The 18,100-nt window shown below is 48.0% G+C and overlaps 1 protein-coding gene across 2 annotated transcripts; it reads right to left on the bottom strand.

Annotated features, from left to right (window-relative positions):
- Positions 1 to 5,203: 5,203 nt before the first annotated feature.
- Positions 5,204 to 16,111, bottom strand: FOXJ1 (forkhead box J1). 2 transcript variants are annotated; one of them, XM_005297526.4, is made up of 3 exons: positions 15,061 to 16,111; positions 13,284 to 13,872; positions 5,204 to 9,238 (listed from the first exon to the last, which is right to left on the bottom strand). In XM_005297526.4, exons 2-3 carry the CDS (start codon positions 13,815 to 13,817, stop codon positions 8,423 to 8,425), a joined length of 1,350 nt encoding a protein of 449 aa, XP_005297583.1. In that variant the 5' UTR covers positions 13,818 to 13,872; positions 15,061 to 16,111; the 3' UTR covers positions 5,204 to 8,422. The 2 variants fall into 2 exon arrangements, with proteins under 2 accessions (XP_005297583.1, XP_005297584.1); XM_005297527.5 differs by having other exon boundaries at positions 14,922 to 15,061.
- Positions 16,112 to 18,100: the final 1,989 nt, after the last annotated feature.

Below are 18,100 nucleotides of genomic sequence, written 5' to 3'. Positions count from 1 at the left end.
TGTAAAAGGCAGCCCAGTCTCTTTAGCCTGCATTGGAGGGCAAAGTTTACAACCCAGGGAGAAAGTTTATTGTCTTGCATTCTTTCTCTCAATCTTCTTGGCTGGAAGAAAGCTCCAAGCTTTGATGGAAGAAAAGACCTCCAAGCCCTCCCCTCTCCCTGGTTACTACAGTATTGTCCCCGTCTGCTGAGGCCTCCCCCTACACACACATTAGTCATACATCTTCTGGCTGCTGTAAAAAAACAACAACCCATTGAAAAAAATTTTGCTTGGAAGTTTGGTTTGTTGGTTTCACAGCTGAACTAAATGTGGTGGTTTCAGATCTTGCTTGGTGCTCCCCTTATCTCTCCCCACCCCACACACACACCCACTTTAAAGGCCCACATCTCCTATCGGGGCATTATGTTTGTCACCCCTTTAAATTTTCCACATCCATGCAAAATGCTCATCTGTTTCAAGGGGGGTTGAACAAAAGCAAGCAGCTTGCCTCTTGCAAAAGCTAAAAAGGGCTGCTTCACATGGCCCTGCTTCTAACAGCATGGCTGACACGGAGCAATCAAAAAATCAGAAGTCACTCCCCTCCCCCAAACTCAGGAGATTTTAAGAAACAGTCAAAGCTGGGATCTTTTTATTTGCCTTCTGGGTTTTAACCCTTTGAGGGTCATGCTTTCAACCTTTTCTCACACCGACAAGAACTAGAAACGCACTGTGAAAAACAAACCAACAAAAAAGAAAGCTGAGATTCTTACATGATAACAGGACTCCAGCAGTTTGGGACTTTAAAAAAAAACACCCCACCAAATCTCACTTGTGATTGAACCAAAAGTTATAAACCAAGCTTCTGTCTGCTTTGCATGAACGTTATAATCCTCATTGCTCTTTTCTTAAGAATATGGCTATGGCTTGGCCAAACTCCCCCTTTTGCCACTGTGTTCTAATTAGCAGCTTCCTCCTACCTCCCAGAGGTGGCTGCATTTCAGTGGGATTCCCATGTGTGCAGTTACCTATCAGGCCTGGTCTAGGTTTATTTGGTCCTGCCTTAGCACAGGGGGCTGGACTTGATGACCTCTCAAGATCCCTTCTATGATCCATGCTTCAGGACCATTTGAGATGAACAGAGGGGCAGGCTATGGTGGCTTAAGTCATCCGGTGTGTGAGCCATTGCCTTGCACTCCCTCCAAATCGGGTTAAAGACCCTCCGCGCCTTCTCTCTTTTAGTGCCCTCTTACCAGTGTCCAACACATGCACAGCCTTTATCTCCCCCACCAGGACACCTACCTTGGATGCTAGTTTTGATTCTGCTGCATGGGGGATCAACTGCGGTCAATGGTGAGGAGGCTCCACCCTTCCCACTAGGAGGAGGGCTGCTGGTAGTAAAAGCTGCTATCTTTCTACAGGGCCCTGGTGCAGGGATTGGTGGTGCTGGGAGATTAGCTGGTGCAGGTGCATTATGGGTGGTGCTAATGCACTGGCTCTGCAGAGAGAGTTAGTGCCAAAGATCAAGGGGGTGGTGGCAGAAGGGTTTCTGGTCAAGGGCCTTTACCCTGCATCTATGCACCCAATAGATTTTTTTTTTAAAGAACCAGGAACACAGATTTTTAAAGGCAGGTTTAAAGAGACACTGGCTGTTTATTACACAGGCCAGGCTGTGCTTGCCATCCCAGGCTGTTTGGAAAACATTCTAGGATCCTTCGATGTTAAAGGATAAAGAATATTGCCTTTGCCCTTGACTTTGGGCTTTCAGTGTATTCTGGGGGGTGGGGAGGGCCCCCCCATCTCTGTCAGGGCACACAGGCACCCTTTCATGTCCCCTCAACCTGCTTTTATACCCCTGTTCTCAAGGCTTCTCTGTAACAAACGCCTGCCTTCTGTTCTAGGCGCACGACCCTGGCTCCCTTTGGAGCCCCTCAGGGCTGAGCAACTGGACGTGCCTCCAGTGCTCCCAGGCCTCGACTAGAGACCTAGCCCCGGGCTACCTGCACGGCAGTGCTGAGCCGCTCGGCCTCATCCTTCCCTCTTCACCGTCGGCTGCTTTTTGTTCCTCGCCTGTGGGCTGATGCAGCTGATGCGCGTTGTTTTTAACGAAGGCACTCGTTCTCCGTGTCACCCTCCTCCTGGCTCTAATTCCCATTGCTCTTCAGGGACGCATTAGCCAGGATGCCCTCAGGTTGACCCAACCTAGAGGGCAGCTAGTAAAAAAAAATCTTACCTTGAGCCAAGCGATCAGACAGCAACCCCTGGGGCCATCAGGCCCTAGGGATCAGGCAGCAGCCAATGGGGCCAGGTCAAATTGAAATGATACTGAAAACATTCTATGCAAAATCATCCATGTCCCTTTGCTCTCTGTGGCTGGCTGTGCTCCCTCACCCACTGTTGTCCCATTCCTCTGCCCCTAGGTAAAGAGAGCCTCACCATCCCCACCATGTGCTGGGCTCAGCTCCCCGAATAACCTGCCTCTGCACACCTCCAAGGTCATGAAGAGTTCACCCTCCCCAGCCTTTCAAGTTTTTTCCCCCCTGCTTCTAACATCCTTGTGGAGCCAATTGCTTCTCAGTGTAATTAACCTCAAGTGGTTTCATCTGTTACCGTCTCTTTTGTGCCGTTCCCCCACCCTCCCCAGCTCATGGCCTCCTTCCCTGGGTTGCTGGGGCTTTTCTTTTGCTCTGAAGGGCCGGCTGGCTTTGAGCGACAGGAAGCGTTTTCCACCACAACCGCTCTTAGAACGGGCTTCTGTGGATCCAGTTGCTTTCAAGGGGATCAGAGCCTCACCCCTGAACCCCACTTCCATCCAGTTAATTTTTGAGGATGTGGGGTACTAAATGCTCCTTTCTCTACCCTGGCAAAACAAAGTGGGATCAGGGCAAAACTCAGAGGGAGCCCTTAGTATTAAGTTGAATGGCTCCTCCCTGGTGGCAGCTATGGGACCGAGAGGAGACAGTTTGAACTCAATAAGGACATATAATATCTTCTGGTCTGAACTATTGTTTGTTAAAAGTGTTTTTAGTCATATTGCTCCCAAGTGTCTTACAATTCCCCTGCCAATAAACAGTCACACATCTCTGTACTGTAAGACGTCTAGATGGAAAAACATCATTACAGCTACCAAAACTGGGCCATCCCGCTGCTCCATGGACATCTTTAACATATTCCTGGTGGTCCAGATCTCCTGGTTACCATCTATGGTCCTTCCTCTCCATTAGAGTATTAAAAGAAAAAGGTTTATATGGTACTTCCAGCCAGCTGGGTGAGTCCCTCAATGAACTGACCATTGAGAGATTAGTTTCCAGTGCTGGGCATCATGGGTGTCTCAAAAATATGTGTGCGCAAAATGTGGGCCAAATCACTCAGGTGAAAGTCTCTTCGAGGTCAGTGGATGTTCCAACAGAGGAAGGACTGAGTTAAAAGACCTCAGGATTTGACCCAATGGAAGTTTGCTTGTGTAAAGACTTTGGGCCCTAGCTCTTTGTGTTTGGAAAGTTGCCTCTTCTGCTCTCCCCTGGAGTGAAAGTCCCCAGACCAGAGTGGGTGAAAATGTTTCCCCTTGGAGCAATGAAACCCAGACATCTCATACGTGGGTTTGCAGAACCTCTAATTACAGGCAACCCTGATGGCCTTGGACATCAACAGGAGCACAGGTCCTATCAGGAGAAGAGGAATGGGTGGGGTGGAAGGGTGCTCTTGGGGCTAAGACATGCGACTAGGACTCAGGAGATTTGGGTTCAGATGCTAGCTCTGCCACAGACTCCCTTTATCATCTTGGGCATGTCACTTCACCTCTCTGTGCCTCACTTCCCCAGCTGTAAATTGGGGAGAATAATCCCTTTTGTCTAGTTGTTAGATGGTAACGTCTTCAGCACTGATTCTTACTACGTGTTGATACTGTACAGACAGATTAAGGCAATACGGGGGCCTAGACCCACCAAGACACAGGACCTCTTTTGGCTCCACCCCTTGCTGTGGCCCCATCTCCTCACTTTGAGTGACATGGGGGCCCCTCATCCAAACCAGAGAGGTTGGAGCAGTGGCATGGGGCCCTACTTTCCCTCCCAGGAGTTTCTGCTCCCTGCAGGGGTCCCCTCTCCCCACCCTCAGACAAGTGCAGCAGCAGGGGCATCTCCCAGGACTTATCCCAGTAACTGAGGCATACCTGGTTGGGTGGGCTGAGCCTGTGACACTTTGGTGGCCCTTGCATGCACACACGCACACACACACACTGTTCTGCTGGGGTTAAAGTCAGCCAGGCCTCCCAGCCCAATGAGTCTTGGTGTTAACACCCCATTAAGATGAATGAGGCAGTTCACACTCCACAGAGCTACTATTGCAGGATCTCTGCAGATTCAGGCACACTTAGGTCATATTTCCAAGCTTTTCTTCTCAACCCATGAGAGCCCTTAGGCATTAAGAACATAAGAACGGCCATATTGTGTCAGACCAAAGGTCCATTTAGCCCAGTATCCTGTCTTCTGACAGTGGCCAATGCCAGGTGCCCCAGAGGGAATGAATAGAACAGGTAATCATCAAATGATCCATCCCCTGTCACCCATTCCCAGCTTCTGGCAAACAGAGGCTAGGGACACCATCCCTGCCCATCCTGGCTAATAGTCATTGATGGACCTAGCCTCCATGAACTTATCTAGTTCTTTTTTGAACCGTGGTATGGTGTTGGCCTTCACAACATCCTCTGGCAAGGAGTTCCACAAGTTGACTGTGCATTGTGTGAAAAATACTTCCTTTTGTTTATTTTATACCTGCTGTCTATTAATTTCATTGGGTGACCCCTATGTTCTGTGACCCCTAGTTACTGTAGTAGAAATAATAATAATAATATTGCATTTTACATCTTGATCCCTCAGATTGATGTCCTTTTCCCATCCCTAAAAATCTTATACTTCCATGAAAAGAGAAGAAAGATGGTCCAATGGTTAGGGCACTCTCTGGACTTGGGAAACCAGAGTTGAAGTCCCTATTCCACCACAGACATTCGGTCTTACCTTGGGCAAGTTATTTAGCCTCTCTGTGCCACCATTCCCCATCTATACAATGAAGACAACTGCACTGGCCAACCTCACAGGAGTGCTGTGAGAATAAATGCATTAACTATATTGTGAGGGGTTTGGCTGCCATGGTAAATGGGGGCCATATAAGTACTAGACAGAAAGAGACTCAAGATCAGTGCATTAGGGAAACAAGGAGGCAAAACCAGTTTTTCATTTAACATGTTTTTTAATTGTAAATAACTTTCCATGAAAAAGGTTAAATTGCACACTTATCTTTGTAGTTCTTCCAGCATCTGTATGAAACAGGCCCCAAAACAGGAGAAAGAAACAAAAACAAAAAAAATGAAGCATTACAAAAAAGAATCAAAACACTGGAGTAGGCCCAGTCTGATCACCAGTAGCCTTGGAATGGAGATGAAAGCCACGCAGCCATATCTCACCAGGTGGAAATGCAGCCAGCTCTTGGAGCAGTGCCGGCTGGTGGAGGGCACCCCCATTAGTTTTTGCAGAGGTTTTTTGGAGGTTGTTCACTAAGTACGTGAGATGGTTAAAATGCCAACCCTACTTCCTCATTTTTATGGAGGACGAATGGGACCAACCCTCTGGAGCCATTTGGCAGCCATTGCAGCTTGTATCTTTTGATTGTCTGCCAGATCCAGGGGAGCATTGTCTAAACCATGGACCCTAAGGTTACATCTACACTGCACAAAAAAATCTCACGCCAATGAGTCTCAGAGCCCAGGTTAATCGACTTCGGCTTGTAGGACTCTTGCTGTCAGGCTAAAAATTGCAGTGTGGATGTTCAGGCTTGGGCTGGAGCCCAGGCTCTGAGACCCATCCCCCTCATGGGGTTTCAGAGTTGGGGCTCCCGCTGCAATATTTAGCCCTGCCACCTGAGCCCAAGCCAGTGGACTTGGGCCATGCCACAGGTCTTTTTTTGAAGTGTAGACACACCTTAAGAGTTCCACCCCACTCCAGCAGCCGCCTGTATGGAGATCAATGGGTCAACATCCTCTGCTGCTGTAAGCGTGAGTCGCTCCATTGACCTCAATGGAGCTAAGCCGATTTGCACCAGCTGAGGATCTAGCCCTATGTACCTGAAAACCCATATGCAATGCATTGCATTTCCGACCTCTGTGACCTTGAATGCAAGTTAATTCATTAGTTAATACAAGGGTTGTCTTTTCCAGCATTAAATCAGGCTATTTTTTTTAAACGACAACTAGACTCCAGCTAAGTTAGTTTGCTCACATCAAGGTTCCTAAAGTCTTACTATAGTTTCTAAACAAACGAACAAAAAAAGTTTATAGCGTTATGTCTTTCAACAAGTCTAACACACTCCAAAGTAACCTCGTCTTTCTGTTAACTAGCAGCTAGTTTATGTTAACTATATTGCCTGTACCAACAGAGAGGCTTAGAATCTGATTCTCTAGAGCTTGAATTCAAGTTTGAGCAAGATTTTTTATTTTTAAACTACCATAATATTTCTTTGCTGCCTATGCATATTTCGCAGATACCTGTCCACACTCCCATTAGCAAACCAATTAGGGACAGATCGTCAGCAGGTAAATCAGCATAGCTCTGTTGAAGTCAGTGGAGCTACAGCAATTTTCACCAGCTGAGGCTCTGGTCCCAGGTTGTTAAACGTCTCGAGAAAGGAGTCAGGCACTTTGCCTCTCCTTGCTCTGCCTTTCTATTTTCTACCTGCTTTGGAGAAACCTTTAGCCTGCCGGCATCCCCTTCACACCTTTAAGAGGCAGTATGGTCACAGGACTGGGAGCGAGGCTGTGCTGTTAGGCCTTGGGCAAATCAGTTAATTGATCCCTGCCTCATCACCCCCATCTGTAAAATGGGGATAATAATACTTACCTTGCAGGGGTGCTGTGAGAATTAACTGGTTAACCTTTGTGCAGCAGGTTGGAGATGGTAAGTGGTCAGCCTGATTATTACTTTAGGAGAGGAGCAGAGTAAAGGGGACACGTTAGGGAAGGCAGAGAAGGGATTCTAAACTCTGCTTTTGTTCATAACTAATGTTTGTTGCACACACAGTCTTTGGCCTCTTACTCCCTGACTGAGCCCCGGATCCAGATTTCATTTTTCGTTAGTCCCATACAAGAACATTCGTTTAAATAAAATACAAAATCACCAAGAGCTGGTGAGCATCCCCCTGCATGGGAAACCCCAACATAACAATTAAGCAACGTTTGATCACAGCTGTCTCGCGGAGGGAGAAGGAGGCTTGGTCCTTAATCACCCATCACTTGATTTGTCTCCTGGATCGTCGCAGAGGCTGTTCAGAGCCTGACATACAGGCTGATGAAGGGGATGCTTTCGGTTCACAGTTTCTGATCAGAAAATAGAACATTGTTTCGTCAATCATTCAGAAATGTTGCAGGTTCACAGTGACACCATTCTAGGCCTTACAGCAAATACAGTCGCTCGTGACTCAAGGCAAGGAGTTCAGGATACAAAAATAAGTAAGAGCACAATCTGGAGAAAGGCAAGTCTCTTCTCCTTCTCTCCTGTCTTCATCCTTTTCTCGATCCTTAAAGAAATTCATTGCTTCTGATGTAGGAATTTTCCTTTGCATATTTTGTTACAATAAACATTTGACACGCTTCATTTTTAATTTGCAGAACAATTAACATTAGTCTTTATACAGCACAGAAAAAAACCTCATTTCCACTGCCGTCCCATCAAGAAGCTACTCTACTGATTGTGCTAAAAATATAGGTTTCTTTGAATAGATATATATTTATATATAATAGACTATACAAAAACAGCTGAAGAGGCCGACTTGCTGATTTGCATCTGATTTTACAGATCTCGTCTTCTTCCCTAGCCCCAATTCATGAGGGAGGTTGAACTTATAGAACCCAGAAGGGACTTTTATTTACCTGCTACTTAATTATCTCATGTTATGCCTGGGAATATCCCTGGACAGAAAAAAAAATAAGAGAGAGAGAGAGAGAGAGAGAGAGAGAGAAATGGAGAAGAAGGAGAAGGAAATTGCACATGGTCTACAATGTCCAAAGTCATCAGGAAATCTCAGCTCTTGCATGTAACTTAGCAACTGTTCTCCTTTGTCCTAGAGGGAACATATGCTCCTTCCATTCCCACCAAACATAGGATAATCTACATTTCTTTAAAAAAACAGAGTCCCAAAATAAGTAGTTATTTCTTCTCTTAGGGAAACCCAAGAGGCAGAGACTTCTCCTGATGTGTTGCCTTCAGATATATCCAGCCAAATCTTCTGGGTTTCTTCTGGAGTTTCTGTGAATAACCATACTTTGCAGCTGATAAAAGTGTATGTCCCCGTTTCTAGAGATCTTGTCCCTTGTAATCTCCAGCAGCACTGGGAGTATCTTGCTAATAGATAAAGTCTACCTGGGTTTAACTTGATCCTTCTAACCAGCAGCGGCCTCTTATAAAAAAGATCCCATACTGCTCCAGTCACTCATGTCTGTGGGCAAAGAAGAGTCGTTGAGTTCAAACAACTGGTCCATGTTGACCGAATTTGAGAGATAATCATTTCTCTCTTCATCCCAGGGATGCTGAAGGAAAGAAGTGGCCATGAAGGTTTCATCAAAGTCTAAGTTGTTCTGGTTGGATTCTGTTAGGACCTGATCTTGCCCGACTGGGCACCATTCCTGTGGACAGTCAATGTGTCTTCCATGCACTGTCAAGTCCACATCTCTGGTTATTGGGCTAATAGGAGGTGTGAGCTCCAGATCCTCAAAAGTGGAGAAGTCACCATTCAAGGTGGTATCAAAGATAGCTTCCCAGTCAAAGTCACCTTTCAATGAGCCAAGCTCTGTCTGTTCTTCCTGGGTGAGCAAGGGGGAGCTAGAGAGGCGAGCTGTCTTGTGCATCCGTTTGGGCAATGGCTGCTTACGTTTGTGGCCCATTTTCCCATCTGCTGGGTTCCAATTCTGGTCACTCGTGACTTCCTCAAACTCTTTGAGCAGCTGCTGTGACTCCATGTTGACATTCAGGACACTGTCGTTGGACCAAGAGGACGCTGCCTGGTTGGCAACAGTCCCGGCTTCTTGTTGGACTCTGCTGGTGAAGGCTGGGTGGATCTGCACAGGGGGCATCCTGCGTTTCTTGAAGGCCCCATTCATGAGCCTGTCTGCGTACTGAGGGTCGATCTTCCAGAATCCACCTTTCCCCGGCTCGTCCTTCTCTCGCGGCACCTTGATGAAGCACTTGTTCAAGGATAGGTTGTGCCGGATGGAATTCTAAACCCAAAAGAAAACAGCAAGGTTGGACATGTGCAACTTTGTAAACGATCCATTACAAAACATAAACCCCTCCAGTGGGGTGAAGATACATAGGACCATCAGGGAGCTTCTGACAATCGGGAGACAGAGATGGCTGCAACAGGAAAACACATCCCAGGCCAAATCCTGAGTTGTGTGGCAGAGCAGAAACCTCCTTGGCCAGCCGTGCAAGTACCAAAGGGAAGGCAGCCACCTCCATTCCAAACCAATCCAAAATAGCTAGAGCCAAGGGCCCTGATCCAGAGCCCACTGAATTCAACGGGAGTCTTTTCTCTTGAATTTGGATCAGTCCCATAGAAAGGCGGGATGGGGTGTGAACTGTGCCAGTGTTAGCAACAGTGGGAAATCAATTGGCAAAAATAGCCAAGTGTAGATACCCTACTACCTCTGGTGTCATCACGGCACCTAGATCCCACTTAGGCATGCGGAAATGCCCTCAATGCAAAGGCCCATGTGCTGATTAGTCCTACTCTGACATGGGGTTGCTCTTCGCCACGGACACCCATTTGCATTGGATTTGCACCCCCATTAATTGCTCCCATTTCGAGCACCGTTGCTGAATTTGTCCGCAAGGCTTAGGAAAGCTTGGTATGAAATCACTGTCCGTATCTTCCTAAACACAAATCAAAACAGCTGCAAAAAAGAAAAGGGACTTTCTGCTTCCCGTCGAGCTGCTCTGAAAAACATGAATGTCTAGAGTGATGTGCATAATCAGAAAGGAAACTCAGTTATTGGGTAAATAACGCTGTGTTACACTATACAAAGCTAAGAGGGTGTAAAGAGATTGGATATGGTGAAGGGCTTTTTTTTTTTAAATGTTGCCTGGATATCTTTATGCTTATTCATCCATAATCCGTATTGCCGGATAGCAAAAACAAAGCTTGAATGCCTGGAGACCTTACAAAAAAAAAAAAAAAAAAACACTACAAAAAACCAACACCCCTCCTCCAGGCTGAAACTCCCTGGGCAAGTTGGCTCCTCTCCAAAGCATGCAGCTCCCACAGGAATCTATCCATCTCCCCCTGCGTATGGGTGGCATGACCTTTTGAGTCTGTCTCCACTTACAGGAATTGGGGTAGAGGGATGAGAACACAGTTATGGTGGGAGACTAGGAAAGAAAGGGGGGGAGGGGAATCCAGCAAACATTCCAGACTCCAGGGATTCAGAATTTACTGTTTAATGAAATTTTACAAAGGTCAGAGAATTCCAAGCCAAATTCTCCACCCCCAGCCCCAAATTTCATTCAGCCTGGCTTGCCTGCAGTTGATTATTACCCAGCCAGTTAGCATATTTATCATTCCAACAAGCAAGCTAACCACCTGCATCTTTGCGGAGAGGGATTGAGAACTTTTTTTTTTTTATAAACCCATTTAATTGAAAATATGCTAATTATCCAGAATTCGGAGGAGAAGTCAAAATACTACTACTTGCCTCCCTGCTCTTGTATATGTTCCCCAGTGCCCAAGACCGCTGACTTGCTAATTCTAGCGGATGTAAACTGACAAGAACTCTTATTTGTGGCGGTTCTTTATCGAGGTGAGTTTCCCTCAATCGCTGGTGCTCGCAGCCTTTGTGACTGTACTCCGCCCTACTCTACCAGCACTCATACCCTGAGTGTGACCCTGCCGGCTCCAATAGAACTGCTCCCAATTTACGGAGTAAGTGAGAGCAGAACCAGTTACTGCTGCTCCCTCCCATTTGGCGGTGCATGTGCCAGCCCGCAATGGAGATTGGGGCGCTAGCACAAGCACAAGGTGGAGGTTGGAGATGTCCAGGATTCACTCCGGTGTAGAGCGGGTGAGGTTGAATGGGAGGCAGTGGGCACTGGTTGATCTAGGCATGGTCCCATGGCTGTTGCCAGGCTTAGCTAACCTCCACCTGGGTGCAACTCCTTGTTTTGTCAGACTGATTTTGTTTAAACCCAGAACAATTCTGGAGTCAGGTCCTGAGCAGGGCAGGTCTGGTCTCCTTGTTCGCGAAGTTCTTAAAAGGACGGTCGACAGCCGGAAGGAGCTGGCACGTTAATGTGGTAAGCAGGCAGCTGAACCGTGGAAACTGGATTTTGCAGCCATTTCATCTGTGACTGGCCAGTGCCCACTGCCTTGAGAACCCGGGTTTGATGGGCCTGATTCACTCCAGTGCTGCTGCAGAGACCAGCGTAGGCTCCAACAGGCGCTTGAACCTCTCCTATCCTGGGGTTGCCAGGGCCACCTCAGTCCCTAGCGCAGGCGAGGGCAACACTCAATTGGCACCCTGCCTGCCATGGCCAATATGGCCCTTGCAGCAGCCTGGGATTAACCAGGGTGTGGGAACAGCCTGGCCACGCCTCCTCCTGCACATGACGCACCCTTGGAACGCCTCCTGTGCCAGGAGTTCCAGGGAGGGGAGGGCACGGAGCCAGTGTAGGTGGGGAAGGTCCTTGTGATGAAAATGTTCCCTAGGGGGCCTAAAGTGGCTTTGTGACCAGAGATGAACCTGGTCCAGTGATTCCCCCCACCAGCTTGGGGAACATCTTCAGGTTAACTCCCAGGCTGCAGCCAGTTTAGGGCAAGGTTCAGTCTTGAAAGGAGTGCAGGGTGTTACTTATCATTATCTTTGTTATGATGATCTCCAGCAATCTAGGGAAGTTGTTCCTCCTTTGAACAGAAGGCAAAGGAAGCTGCCTCTGGACATGTTTTTCCATTGGCAGAAGGAAGGCAAGACAAAGGAACACTGAGGCTCAGGGCTCTCATCACAGTGATGAAACCTTTCCTCTTCCTCATGCCACAAGCCCCTGGAGAATACGATGCTCTGTACTGAAAGGGGGCACAGCTTTTCCATTGTGCTATACATTGGAAAGAAATGGTGTTTGCAGATCTAAACACTGATGATCAGGGATTTTCTACATGAAGGTATTAACCCTTCCCCTAGATCTTTTCCTTTGTGTCTGTAGAAATTGCTGGCTCAGAGATCTGATGAATTCACTGATCCACCAGGGGACTGAAGAAACGAGTCCTCAGTTTTAGGGCTGCCAGCTCATACGTCTGAAGAGAACAAGGAGGTGGTGCTCAGGGATGGAGATGCTCCCAATGGGAGCGCCGTCAAGCGGCAGGGAGGAGTTTCAACCACTTACAGCAGAATTTGTACCTTTCAGTATCATCAAAATGGCAGTGGCCTATCGCGGGATAATGGGCATCTCACTGCGGCCAATAGCTCGCTTGGTCAAAGCCACCTTTCAAGGCACTGTTGGGTTTCTAATCTCTGGAATAAGGGAGCCTCCCTGGGGTCTCTGATCCTGATATAGAAGTTAAACACATCAGATACAATCCCCCTTCAACTCGTTCTCCGTTTTCCCATCCTCCCTTTGTCATTGTTCCCCAATCTCATCCCCTCCCCTCCACTGTCTTTTTCTTTCCCCCTGTCCCTCTCCTCTCCTTTCTGTGCTCTCTGAGCCAAATTCTCTTCTCCAGTACACTGGTGCAGCACCACTGAAGTGTGCTGATGTAACAGAGGAGAATTTGTCCTTTTGTCGCCAATCTCAGTCTCTGTCCAGCACTGGAGGAGTGATAGATAATCGCTAACTTTTACAAGGGTAAATTCCTGTTTATATTGGGCTATGGTCTCATTGACAGCAGCTTCTGTGTGCTGCAGAATGTTCACTCAAGGCAAAAGACCTGGGCAAGAAACACACCAAAAGTCATTAATTGCATCCTGAAGAAAGAAAGAAAGAAAGAAAGAAAGAAAGAAAGAAAGAAAGAAAGAAAGAAAGAAATGGATGCTAGACGCACAATGTTGGAACATGGTGGGCATTGACCCTTCTTGTACTGCTCTGGGCCAGTTTGGAGCCGGAGCTCTTGAGGAATACCTGACTTCATCTATTTGCCCATGTTCTTCTACTGGCACCATTACTGCAGTGTCTGATCAGCTAGGGCAAGTCCGCCCCAACCCCACCAGCAGGCTGCACATGCCTATCTTTAGGGACAGATGCAGAGAGGGAGGGACGGTGGCTCTTTGGGATCCCTACCTGCCAGGTGGGGTCAGCGTGTCTGAAGTAGCAGAAGTTGTCCGTAATCCATTTGTAGATGGCCGAAAGGGTGATTTTGGTTTTCTTGCTGGCTTCCATGGCCATGCAGATGAGCGTCGCGTAGGAGTAAGGGGGCTTCACATGAGGGTTGGTCTTGTAATCTATGTCGTCCAAGGGCTGGGCCTGCATGCCCATCCCCAGGTGAGTAGTCCTGGAGGTGGAAGATGAAATGGGCTTGCCGGGGGTGTGGGGCATCCCAATGCAAGCTGGGTCAGCAGCCAAGGGGGAGCAAGGAGCAGCAGAGCCAGGGATCTTGTGGTAGCCATGAGGGTCCGAGCTGCTAGGAGAAGAGGAAGACTTGCCCACGTTGGCATTGATGATGGAAAACTCTTGAAGCCACTGTAGGCTGGTCAGGCTGTCGTCCAGGTTGGCAGAGTCCCCCATGCTGCTTTCCTGCCCTCTTTCTTCCTCTGACTGGAGGTTCAACCAGCTGTCAGCCATGTCTGGGGAGGCCAGAATGGGCAGGTCCAACATTCAGGAGGTGTGGGGTGAACCGAGGTGGGGGATGGGAGGGGGGAAAGGGGCGATCCTGCAAGAACAACAGGAAGAGATTCAAGATCCCTGACAAACAGGCAACTCACAATAGTCAACAGGTTTTCAACCTGACGCCCACAAAGAGCCTGGCTCCATTTATCCCTGGTGTGCCTCTGCAGACGACACCAAAGTCACGCCAGGGATGGCTGAGTCTCCCTTCTCCATTCAACCTCCCACACAAGGCAGATGGAGTTCACTTGTGCCATTTACAGCAAGCTATCTTCTGAATCACCAGAATCCAAGCAGCTTTGATGCTATTGACATTGTATTAGAATTACCATGAGAGTATTACACCAAACCAGAGACTTGTACCTCCTTCTGCGTGTTAACACTTTTCTTGGTGGACTTTAATTCCATGGGTGACAAATCAAAATAATAGCCTCCTGCATTTGTCAAAGTGCCCTGAGTATTTCCTAGATTACTAACTTCCATTTCCTCGTTGCATTTCATTTTTTTCTTTATGCAGGGCCCTGCCATCTTTGAAAACAACAGGTGTATAAAGATATGTATAGCAACCCAGGGGATTTAGAGGTATAGCAGCAATTAATTTTAATGGAAGATGCATCTAAATCCCTTTGACTGCTTTGGCAGTCATAACTGTGTATTTCTTCCAAAGAGAAATGCAGTCCCGATTAGAATACAAATGTTATTTCAGGCCAAAGAGGTGTGTAGCATCTCTTCTGTGCCAAGCTAACAGCCAGATGGAATGGTAAATTCTGCTGGTGTCTGATTTGGATAATGTCGCTGTTAAATAACTAAGATAAAATGCTGGAGATTCGAAATTAAAAAAAAAAGAAAAAAGTAACAATCCAGGAACTCCCAGCAAGTGACGATTTGCAACAGAGTCACCCTCTCTTTAACACACAAAAGGTGCAAAACTAAACAAAAATCTGAGGTGTGACTGCCCCAACCCATTAAAATTCTAGAATACTTTTGTGCAGTGGGAAAAAGAAATGCTCTGTCTAAATACACCTGCAAGTAAAAAAAAAACCCAAAACGATGGCGTAGTTACCCATTAACTTTCAAATAAATTCTCTTACTTACGGCCTTGATTAGGTTAGCCGGTATGACACCTTCAGCAGCAGAAAAAATATCTGCACTTTCCAATGTCCTGGGCTGCAGAAATAAAGCTAAATGCATTTGCCACAAAAACAAACTCACTAAATATGTCTGGGGTCCTTACCTGATCCTTATCACAGTCCCACGGCTTCCAAAGTTCACAGCTCAGCAGGAATGTTCTGGAAAAAAGGGAATTTCTACTTTTCCCCCCCTTGGATAAATTATTACCCAAAGCTCTGCCAGAGCTCCTTTATTGCAGAGCTGCAGTGATTTGTAAGCAGCAGAATGACTGTCATTAAGTAGCTGCTCAAAAAGGCTTCGCTGGATGCTATGGAGACGCTCCTCCCCTATAAACAGCTTCCATCCTTGCCATTGGCCCACTGATCTCCATGGAGAGCTCAGTCACTTGCCAGTTTCATCTGCAGTTCTGCCACTTTGCCCAAACTTTTTATTTTCTTCTTCCCCCTCTTTCCTCTCCCCCTTTCCTTAGTAAGTTGTTGTTGGCGGATCGGAATGTTTAACATCTGGAGGCTAGGAAAGAACACCCATCGAAATCCCCAGCTGAGACTGGGCCCGGTTTGTTTTCTAAGGGGATGGAGCTGGTATGTGGGGGATCGCCGTCCACTGATTTACGCGGTAGCAGCAAAAGAGGGGCCAGGTGGGATGACTGCTCTGAGTTTCATTAAGACAAATTAAAGTCCAGTTGAAATAGCTCACAGATGCCTATTCTTCATCGGGATGCTAAAGAAACTGCGGCCAAAACCTCCCCAACTTGACAACCAGAATGATGGATGCCTTGAAAAGAAGGGAATGATTTAAACCCTCGGCTCGCCACTCCCTGGGGACAAATTTCGGGATCTCCTCTGCCCAGTTAAACTCCATTTACCGGCCCCTTCTTGCTGCCCAGGGAAGGGGGCTTCTTTCCAATTGCCTACCCTGTCTGCTGCTGGGAGAGGATGAAGGGGGGAGGCAGCATTCCTGCGCAGAGGTCCCCACTCTTCCCGAGGCTCTCTCCTTGCTGGAGAAGGAATTAATAGCAAGTCTTTCATGCTGCTAAGCATTTGGAGGCCCAATTCACCCCTGCGGCAGCCCTGTTGCAGTCAGTGGAGTTGGCATCTGGGAGGAAATGGGCCCCTTTTCCACTTACCTGCCTGGGCTCTATGAAGCTGTGACCTCTGTGTGTAACCTGAAGTCATTAGCTCAGGCAGAAAGCTGAAGGGGGGGTGAGGGGCTGACAGACCCCTCAATCAAAGGGGCTGCTGGGTTCTTCCATGCTTTAATTAAGACAGTTACAGTCACATTCCCCCATAATGACTCCCTGCCCCGCTGCCCCCACAAGCCAGTTATTCTAAGAGTCCTTAATGAAAAATAACTCCCGCTCAAGAGAGAAAAGCATAGTGCTCTCCACAGCACATTCCCCGGTACAGCCAACATGGGTGAGTGGGAGACGCTTCCCTAAGCCCAGCACTGCCCCAGGTTAGCTGGAGCTCTGAGGTGGAGTTTAGTATGCAAGGGTTGCTGGCCCTCAGCTCTGCATCTGGGCCCACCCTCCAATGGGACGGCAACATGGCCACACATTCCTGGCAGCCCAAATCCCTTTTAATCAGTCATTTCAGCGCTGCAACTGGGCTGCACCATGGGGGAAGCGAAAGGGATAAACAAAACTCCCCTCCGGTGAAGGACTGGAAGGGGAGGGAAGGGCGGAGACTGTGTGGCCCTGGTTTTCCTTCAGCTCCTAAGCCGTGTCAAGGAAGTTCACTGAATTACTGTGGAGATGCAGGCCGGTCAGTGCTGATATTTGCCGGCCACTCCTTGTCCCGTGATAGTGATCAGCAGCTTCTGATCTCTTCCTGAAACTGGAGAACAACCGCCCCAATGCTGTACCACTGGGGTTTGCATAGCGACTTCCATACAACAGCATCATACGATGCATCCTCGCCAGCCATGCGCCGCAGAGTCCCACCAGGGATGGATTGGGCCCAACCCATTCCTATATGAATGTGACGGCTGCTATCTTGGCTGACGCACAGGGAGCCTGCAGAGCTAAAAGCATGTGCTACTGCTCTGCTGGGGCTGTACCAGACTCACACCATCTGCAGATCTGGCACAGAGGGGTCTTGACCCACCCTACCCACAAGCAAACAGTGCAGGTTGCGCTATACCATGCAGGCAGTGTGTGTGTGTGTGAGGTGGGGGTGTTCCCCTGGGACACCCAAGGTGCTGCCCCAGTGCGAAAAATAAAGCAGGAAAATCAGGGTAAGGTAAATTTACTTTCATCCTTTGATTCTCCAAATCCCTGTGGGATAACAGCTCTGGTCCCCCAGGCCTCCAAAGCAGCCTGTGAACAACCTGGGAGCGGCAGCTAAGGAGCATGTTTGAAAGAGCACCTTGTGATAGCCTAGGACCATCCCCTCCATACTCATGCCCAGGACTCTGGACCAACCAAAGGGGAGGCGACCCAGCAGAGAATCCATCTCAGGTTTTCCAGTGAGCACAACACATGCATTGCTGGGGCGAGGCATTGGGTGTTATGCCAATGCTCATAGAATCATAGAACTGGAAGGGCCCTCGAGAGGTCAACTTCTCCAGTCCCCGGCACTCATGGCAGGACGAAGTATTATCTAGGCCTTCCCTGACAGGTGTTTGTCTAACCTGCTCTTAAAAACTTCCAATGATGGAGATTCCATCACCTCATGTGGATGCTCTTAGGTCTTTTCTGTTTTCTCCATCCCTGCACTCCCTAAAATTCCCTACCTTTGCATCCGTTGATCCAGCTCTACCCATGCTAGCAAAAGGGGGCACTCTAGTGTGAACAAAGCACTAGCAGCTGAGGGTGTTCTAACCTCCGTGTCACCTTAGAGCTGCTCCGTGCAGGGTTAGACAAGACAGGGGTTAGAACCTGCAGCCCTGTCTACACTAGCGCTCCTACTGGTGGGAAGGTGTGTGTGTGGGGGGAAAGTGAACGCAGACACAGGCAGGCAGTACAGAAGTGATCAATAAAGCGCTTTGTTTATGCACCTCGCTACTGAGTCGATTTTGGAAGTTCTCACAAAGCCTCAGTCCTTTCTCGTGGCATCTAAGCAGTTACCAAGCACCTGGGCAGCCAAGGCACCCTGCTAAACGTTTTCAAGTTCGTACGCAGTTTGGAATGGAGGTTTGTGTTT

This window comes from Chrysemys picta, chromosome 12 (assembly GCF_011386835.1).
Source record: "Chrysemys picta bellii isolate R12L10 chromosome 12, ASM1138683v2, whole genome shotgun sequence".
NCBI lineage: Eukaryota > Metazoa > Chordata > Testudines > Emydidae > Chrysemys > Chrysemys picta.
The sequence above is the reverse complement of the archived record's forward strand: the minus strand, read 5'-3'. Positions and strand labels throughout refer to the sequence as shown.